Here is a 12,642-nt window from a genome sequence, read left to right as displayed (position 1 = left end):
ACAGCGAAACAAAGGCTTTTAATGATGTTTACCATGAATTGAATTAAACAGCTGAAGACCAGTTCATAATCACAGCATTTTGTTTTCATATCCTTAAGTCTTTTAGCAGTGGGGCTTCCAGTTGAGCCTCAGCTACAGCTTATCTCAAGATATAGCCAAGTGCCCCGAGGCTCCCCTGCGCCAGAGCACCAAACCGCATTCAGGCTTCTTAATTGAAAAAGACAGGATGTTTGCATAGGATGTTTGCATCCCTCAGACATTAAAAGTGACATCCATGCCCAAGTACAAATGACAGCTCGGGCTCAGCTGAACTCCAACTTCTTTCCTCTAGCTAATACCGATCTGGTTTTGGAGCAAGACTTCATCTCTGCGTGTGGGGATGTGTAGGAGCTGAAACCCCACAGCCTGTTCGGGGGAAAAGACACAAATCCCTCACCCACTGGCCTGAGCTAATCCCTGGTGGGATGCCTGACTAACTGCCTACGTGCTCTGCTGACCTTTTGGAAAAGTCTCCCAGCCAGCACCTGCACACGAGCTCCAGCAACATGCGCAGAGGGTGCAGGGAACAGCACCCAGTCTGCGCTCTGGAGAGAAACACCAGCAGGGATCAGCCCTAGGCACAGCCAGTAATTCCAGCCCTAATCCCAACTCCACTGCTCGCTTGCTGTCAGGTGGCTGCTCAGGGCCTCAAGTTTTCCACCTGTGAAATAGAGGGCAATCCTCAACTGCTCGCTTACCTGGCAGCCTTGAAGATTCACTTCTATCTACCCAGCCCTCTGACGACATACAGTGTTATCCCCAGCAGGCGCTGAGCATTCCCATTGTGCACTCATTGAGGCAGCACCAGAGCCACCAGATGGGGCATGTGAGGCCAAGAGGGTGGTGGGCAACCCCCCAGGGTGCATGGTGGTGGTGGCTCACCTTGCTCAGGGCCCTGGGACCCCATGGAGGGGACGCTGGTATTCAGCACGTCGTTGACGGCTGTGTCACAGTAGAGGCCCCGCTGCACGTCGTGCTCGCTGTCCGTCTGGTCGCTCTCCTCGTGGCCACTGTCCTTCAGACTGTTCCCCTCCAAGTCCTTGAACGTGGAGCTGCTGGGGGAGACACAGCCGTGATTTACTGGATGGCACACAGTGACCCCCATCTGCCACTGCTCAGCCTCACATCCTGCAGGGTCCCCTGGTACCCCCAGCACCGCATGGCAGGGCTGAGACTGCTCCTCCAGCACAGAGAGCTGAGGAGGGGGCCTGGGGGACACCTCTGCACCCCAAAACACAGCACCCAGCCTCAGAGGCTGCTGCTGTCCATGAGTGCAGGGCAAGGTGGTGGGTTGAGCTGCTGTGGACAGTATGGAAGCTGGGAGTGAAGCAGGATTGGAGAATAAAATTGGAGAATAAACATATATACATTAAATAAGCTGTTTCTGTAACTAGGCTCATATAATAATAGTCATATTACCTCATATTGGAGTTAGACAGGATCTAAGCCCTAGATTTTAGGTTATAGGCCAAATCCTAATCACCTGAAGTTTGAAAACAAAAGTCTTCTTAGAAATGGCCATTGCTTTTCACTGTGATGATGCTACTCTTATTTTAAAAAATAACCTGGTGGTTCTGGGTTCAAGTTCACACAACTTTAAGATCTGATAGGTAGTGGAGCTCCCCTGCAAGCAAAGGCACTTAGGGGGGGCCCAAGGGCTGAGCTGCCCCCAGATTTTCTCCAAAGACTGAGCAGCTCCATCACCCCATAGCACCCAGCTCTGACAGTGAGCTCTCCCCAGAAGCCTCAGAGCCTGCAGAGATAGAGGAGTTTTGTTTCTGGCTGCACTGGGGATCCTCCTGCTGCCTTGTGAGGGGTGATGCCTCATGCCAGCTGGATGCAGTGAGCCACAGGGACATCTGAGGATGTGCCAGTCCCAGGTGGCATGACCACCAGGGTGTCCCTGGGGCTACCCATCCTGTGCCTCCCTCCACGGCCAGCCTTGGCATGGGAAATCTGCACCCATCGGGGGAGATCCATCTGCACCCACAGCCCCAAACTTTCTCACTGGCTAATTTGGTGTGAAACGCTGGTGAAAGAAGGGGCCTGTGCTTCAAAGCCCCAGAGAGCTGGAGATTTTCATTACTTTGAAAAGCCCTTTTGCGTCTCCACGGAAACCAAGCAGACCACCTACCATCTGATGCTTTGCAAAAGCACGCAAGGGGGGAGGCTTGAAATACATATAAATTGGTAAACCTTCAAACATTACCCTTTAAATAAAGATGTCCCTGTTGAAGCCACTGACTTTGATTCCAGGCAACATCAAAGAATTTTAAGTTAAGAAAGCACTACAAATCTACAGTTCATCTGTGTGTGTGTAGATGAGCCAGAGAAGCAGGCCGGCAACACAGGAAAAGTACAAATAGATTAATTAAAGTGCTGGATTTGAGGAGATTCACTCACCAAAGATAGAAGAGCTACAACATCTTCATAAAGGCAAAGGATGAAAATGATGCCACAGTGTGTTACAGAAAATATTTGTTCTTAGATGTCTGCACGACGTTCCTGGCACCCGTTGTACTTGAGATACAAGACAAAGGTAGAAAGCCAAGGGAAACGCTGTCCTACACGGAGCTGCGGCTCGTAATACGCAGGCAACCCGTGTTACCAGGCATTTATCTTCCCTGCAGTGAAGCAGAGCGTGATGCAGCAGCCACACACCGTGTTCCGGGGCTGACACTTCTCGAAAGGATGGGCAGGTCTCAGGGAACCGGCAGCAGCAGCAGCGTTTCCCAAACAATACAGCCTGGGAGTAAGCCCTGCTGCGGCAGGCGGGAGCACCGCTCGCCTTTATCCGAGGTGTGAAGGAGGAAAGATTAATAGATTTGGAGGGGTTTTTTTCAGTGTGCCTGCAGTGTCTGGCGAGGAGCGTGGCACAGGCAAACAGCCCTCTGGCCATCGCCTGAGCGGCGTTAAACGCCGTGAGCCACGCAGGAAACACACCTGCCCTTCGCCAGCTGAACCCCAACGGCTGGAACAATGTGCTTCCCACCTCCCTTACTCCTTATAGTTTGAAGGTGTAAACAAATGGGATCTCAGCCAGACAGATAATTGAATTTTTTTTGCTGCTCAGATCAGATCTCAAGAGTTCAGGGCCGGCTCCTGCTCTCTGTGACACCCCTGCTGCCACCATGGGGGCTGCAGAGCCCCTGACAACGTGCCAGGCAGAGTCCTGGTCCCAGCTCACCCACCGCACACCTTGCTGGGTCCCCAGAGAGCAGAGGGGAGGTGGGTAGAGAGCTGCAGCCACCTCCTGCCCTGCATCCTGCACAAGGAGATGGCCCCACAGGGCAGCTGCCCAAGGAGGATCGATTGAGCTGTGTCAGTGCCTTTCCCTGCCTCAGGAATGGCCAGGGAGGCAGAGCCAGCCTGGCCACAGGCCCCATGGGGGATGCTCGCCCCGAGTTTAGCACAGTTCTGAAGGGTTCAACTGGATAACCCCAGCATTAACCTCCCAGAGACATTTCTTTGCCACGGCTAAGCTCTAGAGGCAGCACTTTATTCAAAGGGTTAAACTCCCCCAGGAGTAAATGCCAGGTTGCAACTGAACTGATTATTTCCTTTTTTCCCATGGAAGAAAAAAGGCCAGCAAAGTGCTGTTTTGCCTCCGTATTCAAACTAAAACAGTGAGCATGTATCCAAACCTGCCCCCAAATGAGACTTTTTTTTCTTTTCCCCTGCCTCAAATGACAGGGAGATCTCACCACCCAAATCTATCATTTTATTCCTGTGCATTCAAATAGAATAAACTCTATGAAATTGAAAGTTGTCAGGGTAACAGCATTCCACCCAACTCCCTGCAACTTCCCGGTGCGAGGGAGCCAAAGAGAAGAAAAAAGGACCTGTCTTTACTGCAAACCAAGAGCAATGGGATGTAATAGGAAGTAAATACTGTTTTTAAAATCACATGATTACTCCTGAAACATTTTGCATATTAAAAAAGGCAAGTAGTATGTAACACAGTAAGGAAGAACATTAAATAATCAGGATTTGGCTGGGCAAAGCCAAGTGCTTTCAAGCGAGCCTACGTACCTTTTTATTAAATGAGCTCTGCTGTTCACGTAGTTGGAATCGAAGGAGTAGTTTTCAGTCTGGAAGGAGGAAAAGAAAAGGTGGTTACAAGTCTGATTGCTCCACAACAAGGAACAGCCAGGTTTGCAGGTCCGGGACAAAAGCCACCAACAAACCCCAGCGGAGGGATGGAGCGTCCTGGCATGGGACAGACCCCAGCGAGTGGGATGGAGCTAGACATGGAAAACTCCAGTCCCTGCTGGTTTTCCCGCCAGCTTTCAGAAGAAAAAAAAAAAAAGAAAGGCTGGCTGGTGACCACAGAACAATTTGCAGAGAAGAAACAATGTGACTATGCTCTGTTACAAAACTAATTGCTTTTAATTCCCTGACGGACTCCATTCTGTGTGTGTCAATTTGACTGAAAGTTCAAAAGGTATTTTTCTTATTAGTGTATAATTAACATGTTAAAATATTTATTGCACAGATATGTAAATGCCAGCAAGGTAATCCCCTGCCAGAGAATTTAATGTGAGCACTTTTCTTTGTTTTACATAATTTCATTTACAGAGACAGTGGACTCTGTTATTAATAAAAAAGCAAACAATGGGTGAAATGCTTAAAAGTTGAAGGGAAGTGAAAACAGAGGGGAAAGTCAATGGATTTATCATCTGCAAGCAAAACCCACTAAGTCTCTGCATTTAAAACACTCTCTTTTAACCTCAGATTACAAAGCCTCAGATTTATGATGCTCGTAGAAAGTAAAGAACCAGAAAAAGCAACCAGAGGTGGGGAAGAGCAGCATACCACCCAGCTACGGTGGGAGCTGTGAGGTGGGACATGGTGGGAGATGGAAGGTGGTACATGGCAGGAGCTGTGTGGTGGGGTGCAGTGGCTGTTGCATGGTAGGATGTGATGAGCTGCATGCTGGGACCTGAAGGCAGCTGCATAGTGGGATGTGGTGGGAGATGCCTGGTGAGTCACAGTGATAGCCATAAGATGTGACATGCTAGGATCTCCATGGTCTGGCTGGGATCCTTCCTGGGCTTTGAGTACCCTGTAGGATGCTGCTCTCTTTGCATAAGTCAGGTACCACAGTCTGTCTGTCCACCCCAAGTCCCCTCAGAGCTGCAGGGAACCCACCTGGGCTCCCACCAGCATCACCCCTGACCTGGGGATGCTCCTTGGCCCCACCAGGCAGTCTGAGCAGCAGAAGTGGCAGACTCTGCTCTGCCCCCATTCCTCTGGGCTGACAGCAGTGTCACCCTAGGACAGGAGCAGGGACAGGGACAGCCACAGCCCTGTCCTGCATCCTCACTGCCGGTGGCTCCTCACCTTTGCCTCACGGCCGCTCTCCTTTCCCAAAGAGCCTCCCTGGGATACTATGGCCTGTTTTTACAGCAATTATGAACATGGTAAAAATAAATGCATGCATCTTTAATGTCTCAATAAATAAAGGAAAGCAGAGTCTGCTGCTAACGTAATCACAACGGCAGGATGCAGGGAGCAGGGCTGCTGCAGCAGAGCCCAATGTGAAATCCAATCGTGCCCCGGCAGAGGTTACGCTGCTCTGCCAAGATAATAAAGCAAAGGCAGCGTTGGTTAAGTGTGACCTTTTCTGAAATACAGCACAATATCTAATTTACCAAACAGGAGCCTCCCAGAGAGAAACATGCAAGGAGCTGCGAGCCGGGGGAGTTGGCCTAGCACTCAGCACAGCTCAGTTATTACTTTCAGATAGTAATTACTGCCGGAGAGTCACGCCGGAGATTTACTGCACAAACTACTGGTCCCTGCAGTTCCTGCATCCTCAGTCCTGCAGGACGACTTTGATGGTTACAGCTCGGGAGCAAATTAACACATATATTTTAAAACATGCAATGCCCAAGACTTCAAATGCCGCAGAAAGCGCCTGCTCCTGTGTTTGCCCATCAATCCCAGTGCTGCCAGCCCAGAGGGGTGGATGCCACCGCATGGCGTTGCTCCCCCCAGCAGCCCTGCGGGAGATCCCAGCCCCACAAACAGGCTCTGAAGGAAGTCAAGCAACAGAGGGCACGAGGGATCAGAGCCAGTTTTGGAGCAATTCCTGCTCAGCGGGGAGCCCTCTCCATCACCCTGCACTGACAGATGTGGGAACAGCTCCAGCAAAGCCCAGAGCCTCAGCTGGCTCCAGCCCCATGTCCCCAGCCCTGCCACCATGCCCAGCAACAGTGTGAGACCCCCTACCCCAAACACTGCCTCCATTAGCTTCATCCCATTGTGTGTACATCCCAGCCACAGGAAAACTGTGAGAGGACTGGGTGGGAGGACACAGAGAGTAGATTTCAATATACACATGTACATGACAGAGCTAGAAATGCTCAGAGCCCTGAAGCCACATGGCCCAGGCTGCAGGGGCTGGGGGATACCCAGGGCCATCCACAGGGAATGTCTGACCCAGCACCACCAAAACCCCACTGCAGGCTGAGGAAACACTGCAGGTCCTGCCATCTCATCTACTGCTGCCACCCAGACACAGACCTCGTGCTAAATCCCCCTTGGACCAACACTAACAGGAGCTTTGCTACTGATTTCTGATTTAAAAAAAAAAAAAAAAGAGACCAACTGAAATCATCCACTGACAAGCAAATTGCCCATGATTTATGTTTGATGGACTGGAGTAGGGTGCAGACTCCCTGGTCCCCATGTCTCCCTGCTCAGGATGCTGTCCCCATGTTCCTCTCAGGATGCTCTGCACCACGTCACTCATAAAGACACAACCCCCAAGTCCACACATCCCTGCAGGCTCAGTCCCAGGCAGCATCCGTTCCCAGGCTTTGGATCCCTCACACCAGTCAAAGCAGCACGACTAATGGTAATTATTTCCAGATTTTGGACAAAATAAGGAGTGACATGGTCACAGGGACAGGAAATGGGCTTCCCTGGCCTGCAGGTTTGCACCCTCAGTGAGAGCTGCCAGCCCTGCCTGCCCCAGCACAGTCCCACCATAGCATAAGGCAGACCAGCAGTTTACGAGACCTCTCCTCAGCCATGGGATTATCTGTCAAGGTTATCTCCTTGCATGATAGGGGATCAAAAAAGAAAAATAAAAAAGAAATGAGATTTTTATGGAGGGCTGCTTTACAGCTTGCATTATTCAATCGAAGTTCACCTGATTTAATTCTAGTTCATCCTGCAAAGTGCAATCACTCACAAACAGGTAAAACGACGGGGAAGGGGAGCATCTCTGACATGTCAACATTTTAATTGGGAAAGGATCCACTCCTTCTCTTAATGAGGCCCAAAGTTGAAGCACAAAAAAGAGGGAAAAGGTAAGGCTGGCTGGCGCCCATGAAAGTGTGCTCTTCTTAAAGAGCATCACTGAGAGGCCAGCCCTCATCTCCTTCATTATTCTGGCAGAAGCAAACAACCCGTTACTGTCTCACTGATCAGCATCACTCCTGTAGAAATCAAAGGGGAGCCCAGCCTCGAGCCCAGCCTTTGCCTTCCATGTCCAGAGCTGGGTATGGAAAGGCCCTCCCTGCCAATTCTTGCCTTCTGCTCACCCTAACATGAATAAAGGATGCTCACGCTTGTCAGGATCAGACCCTCAGCTTCTGTGCTAGGAATAAACAATAAAAACAAGATAACAGGAAGCACCAAATAACAGCATAAAGCCTGCAGTCTCAGCCTGCATTTCTCTTGGAGGAGAGAAACTCTGCTGTTCTCTGGGCTGGAGATTTGCCTTCCAGATGCTGGACTGTTGGTATTAGCGCCATCAAAGAGACAGTCCTGGCTTGGCACGCAGCTTACCAGTGCCTAATTTGAAAAATGCTTTTAACTGCTGCCTTAGCAACATAAATACTAATATAACAACAGACACACTTGGAATGGAGCAATCAGCAGGGAAATATTAAACTTTTGTTGTTGTTGTTTCCCCAGCGGTTGGTTTGGTTAAGGACTGCTAATTCCATTAAATTAAAAAAAAACCACAACAGATGTACAAATGTCAGCACAACTCTTCTTGACCTAGAGAGTGAGGGGGTGGGGGGGTCACTTTCTCATTAGCAAACGTGCCATTAACAACAGGACACCGCTCTGACAACTGCTCACTCTCTGTCTTAGGAACAGAAATCAACCCTGGAGGACCTGAAGGTGGTTTAAGAGGAAATGATGCAAGTGCCAGTGGCTGCAGTGACTCTGGGCATAACCACCACTGTGGACTCATGGAGAAACAGAGAATGTTGGCTGGGGTAGGTCCCCAGGGTGGGAGGGATGTGTCCTGGCCTGTGCCAGGAGGTTGGGATCAGTACAGCCATGTCCTGGCTAGCCTCAGGGCAGACACCCAGGATCTGACTCTTCCTACTTTTCAGCTATTTCAAGTGGTTGGTTTTTTTCATACTGAACTCCATGGAGGTGAAAATCCAGCTTTTCCCGCTGTGTCTGGATCCAGGCTCTTGACAGAGGGTTTGGCTCCTTGGTTTGCACATCAGCCCCCCAGCAAAGTCCTGGGCTGTTCAAAGCCAGCCCCATGTCTCCCAACCCAAAGTGACAGGTATCCGTCCCTCCGCCAGCCTCCACCTCAGCAGATGACTCTAAAACATCACAGGGCAGGTTTTTTTGCCCTTCTTCTCACTTCAGGGTGAAAACATTTCTATCTTTCTACAAATTATTGTAAACCTGCTGCAATCTCCTGCCAAAGCATGTAGAGACCCTTCACAAAATCAGCTTCATAAAAATGACACATTTAGCGCCACTTTTTCAGGGTTATCCCTTGAGCCTTTTTTTTCCCCTACGTGCCTTGTTAATAAAGTTTGCATGTCACCCTTTATTATTAAAAAAGAAAGCGGACCTTTCTCCAAGGCTGCAGAGTGCATCTCTCTCCTTTTGGGTTTCAGAAAATCCTCCCAAACCAAAGGCTCCTCATCCTCCACATCGAGCTGCACATCTTCACCAGGAACATGGGTCTCCTGACCTTCCCCCCGTGCTGTAGCCATCATCAGGGACCACAGAAATGGCAAATTGTTCCCAAAAATCCACACGGCCTCTCCGGTGGGGAGGGCAGGGCTTGTAAGATGCTTCTTCCCAATCCTCCTGCATCCTCAGTCCTGTTCTCCATGGGCCAGTCAATCACAGGCTCCAGCATCTGCAATAAAACTGTTGCTGCCTGTTAGGAGATCTCACCAGCGCTTAATTCTTCTGGTTTGCACTATATTGTGGGTGGTGTAGAATTCATGCAAACAAAACAAAAAGACTCCAGCTGCACTCAGGAAATGGGGAAAATTTCAAAGTAGGGACCAGGTCAAATGAAGTACAGATCAGCTGTGAGGGAAAGTCATTATCATTTGGCAAGCTGCTTATTACCCCATGGGAAATAAATAAGCAGTTTGAGACGCTTTCCCGCTGGGAGTGGGTGCAGTACAGAACCCCACCAAACAGTCCCAACATCCAGCCCTGTGTCCCCAGGAGGAGCAGCCGGGCAGGTCTCACCCCCACCAATGTGGCTGGTCTCTACACACCAGCAGGAGACTCGTCAAACCCAGCTCTGGACTGGAGCAGACAACAATGGACTTCAGGAGAGATTTTACCCACCGTGCATGATGCCAGGTAATTAGCCCCAGCACTGCCAGCTGCTGATGAGGGTGCCACTACCTCGGAGCATCAGTGAGAGGCCAGGACTGGCAGCTAAAGGCCAGGACTGGTGGCTGGAGACCAGCTCGATACCTGACACACTTAAGGAGCTCTGCTCTTCCTTCCCTGTGCTCACCACCAGCTCCACTCATGAGCTGATGGCATCTGCAATGCTTGCAACCACAGGTGAGGGTTCTGAGCACTGTGGCCACAGCCTGGGAAGATCTAGCAGGAGACACACCTGTGTCTCCCAGTTCCTCACTCTCCAGCATTGGCACCTCTTGGCATGCTGGGTACCAGAGACATGAGAGAAGCACCAGCCCAAGGCTTTGGGTTAAACCCCCATGCAACTCTAACCAAATAGCTACTGCTGCTTCCACCATGGGGGAAGGTCAGCAAATGCTGAAGGACATGAAGGTGTGAGGGATGCCTGCATCACCGCAAGGAGCCCACCACCACCTCCTCCCACAGCCAAGCTGTGCTGTGTCTCGGAGACCTGTGAACCTTTGGAAAGGACCCAGATGGCCACCAGTGCCCAAGAGCAGCTCCAGCCTGCTCCACTGGGGCTGGAGCACCAGGCAGGGGAGTGGGGCAAAGGGAGGCACCTCTGCTGTGCCAACAGCCCTGGGCAAGGCGGAAGGAAAACATAAAGCAATTTGGCTCTTATTAAGGAGCATTTAAAAGCCAGGGATCTGGAGGAGTTCAATAAAGGTTAAAAGGATCTGACCTCTGGCATGTCCCTTTGCAGCACCTCCCTACACCCCAGCCTACTGCTAAAGCCAGGAGATTGCAAACTGTAAACTAGCAACATAGCGTCTCTGAAAAAGTAAGTGCATTTAGCATCTGATATCGATGTTTTATAATTAGATGTAATACAGCAGATCATTTTCCTGCCCTTGATCAATGAAACCAGGGTTGGTTTTGGGCTTGGGCTTTTTTGCAGACACTCTGATTGCTGCCTAAACCAAATGGAGCGGTGCCTCACTCAGTTCAGCACCAGGGATCTGGAGGAGTTCAATAAAGGTTAAAAGGATCTGACCTCTGGCATGTCCCTTTGCAGCACCTCCCTACACCCCAGCCTACTGCTAAAGCCAGGAGATTGCAAACTGTAAACTAGCAACATAGCGTCTCTGAAAAAGTAAGTGCATTTAGCATCTGATATCGATGTTTTATAATTAGATGTAATACAGCAGATCATTTTCCTGCCCTTGATCAATGAAACCAGGGTTGGTTTTGGGCTTGGGCTTTTTTGCAGACACTCTGATTGCTGCCTAAACCAAATGGAGCGGTGCCTCACTCAGTTTAGCAGGAACGAGCAGAGACAAGGATGTGCAAACACAGCATCCATTTAGATTTACTATCCCCGAAATATAAACAGAATATTTATTTCTGACCTTTTAAGCACTAATTCCAAATTTAATGATCCGCAATGAACACTCCTCAGAGCCAGACTCCATGGCTGCTTAACACCACCGACCCTCTAATTATTACTGCAGCTTAAATAAAGGGCATGTGGTTCTGATGGACATTATTAAACAGCGAAGGAACTGAGTCCAGCCTCCATTTTCTCTTGATGAAATAAAAAGCGTTGCAGAGAAATCACTGGAAGAGTTCATCTTTTAGCATCACCCTGCTCATTAGAATGAGCAGAAGTATCAGATCAGATTTTATTACAGCACAGGCATGCCCACTAATCTGTGCTGAACTCCTGTCCCCTCCCCAAATAAATGCAGGCTTTCTCAGGTTTTTTCTTGTCTGAAAATGGATCAGAGGCAGGAGGAAAGGAGCTGCTGTGATGTGATTTTGAAAAAGGGTATAGGATTAGAAATCCAGATTGAATCCTGAGAGCAGCAACACACAATGAAGCCATAATTACACTCCTGAAAGCCACAAATAGTGTCACCCAGTTGAATTTGTCAACATATCAGAAATCTACAGTATGGTTACGAAAAGCCAAAAAGCAGTAATAAAAATCCTGCCTTGCTTTTGGATAGCACCTATAACCCAAAAGCTCTTTGGTGGCCATGGCAGAAGGGTCCCTCCAGCAGCACCACCAGAGCGGGCATCCCTAGCCCTTGGTGGGGCACCCACTTGGCACCACCACCACCTCAAAATTGATCAAAAAGCAAAATACTGAACTAACAGGGGAGCATGCTTTCTAGTGCCACCCTCAGGGCTGGGACAGGAGGGATTTTGGGACAGGGGGGCAGTGCCTCCCTCCTTGTGTGCCAACCAGTGGGTACAGGGCTGAGCCTGCACGCCCCCAGGGGCACAGCCTTCTGCATGGGGGGGCTGAGGAATACACTGGGGAATACACTGGATACACTGAGGGAAAATCCCTGTGGGGATATAACAGTCAATAGACCTAAGAAAAGGGCCTTTTCCCATCACCTCTGGCTGGGACTTTGAGATGTGTAAGAGATCCATGCACGCAGCTTCCAGTGTGGACTGCACCCGTCCCTAAGCAGTGCGAGAAACAATCTGGATCTAATCAGCAGCCCCAGGGTAATGGGCCATGACTTACAGATTTGTTAAAAAACCTTTCAGAACTGTCCTTTCCCTGTCTCCTGCCATTAGGAACGAAAACAAATATAACAGAGGAACCTTTTTTTAAATGTTCCCATCACTAAGGCTAAATAAAACTCCTTGTCATTCACCTTCTGGAGCGGCAGGTCAGACCGACGTGTTTTTGTGAGGAACAGAAGAAATCACAGATTTGTCACTGCAAAAAAAAAAAGAGAAAAGAAAAAAGAAAAAAAAAAAAAGAAAAAGAAAAACTGAAAACCATTTCAGATGAGTTAAAAATAGTGAAGGTGTGAGATGCCACCGCCAGCTCGGCACGTTGGAGTGACTGAGTGCCCTGCCAGCTGCGTCCCTGAGTGGGCCCAAGCCCCACGGCACGTGGGGGGCACCCCAAAATGGGGCTGGGCACTGAAACGGGGCAGCCATGCTCAGCTAGTGCCTGGCTGCCCCACGGGCACCCTG

The 12,642-nt window shown here is 49.7% G+C and overlaps 1 protein-coding gene across 1 annotated transcript in view; it reads right to left on the bottom strand.

Annotated features, from left to right (window-relative positions):
* PCDH19 (protocadherin 19) overlaps positions 1 to 12,642 on the bottom strand; it is a 78,704-nt gene that overhangs the window by 23,179 nt on the left and 42,883 nt on the right. Inside the window, 2 exon segments of the mRNA XM_009997258.1 lie at positions 922 to 1,091; positions 4,072 to 4,130. Coding sequence (XP_009995560.1) covers positions 922 to 1,091; positions 4,072 to 4,130 — 229 coding nt within the window.

Source organism: Chaetura pelagica, unplaced genomic scaffold (genome assembly GCF_000747805.2).
Source record: "Chaetura pelagica isolate M959 unplaced genomic scaffold, ChaPel_1.0 scaffold344, whole genome shotgun sequence".
Taxonomy (NCBI): Eukaryota; Metazoa; Chordata; class Aves; order Apodiformes; family Apodidae; genus Chaetura; species Chaetura pelagica.
Note: the sequence above shows the minus strand (reverse complement) of the source record. Positions and strands in the feature narration are given on the sequence as shown.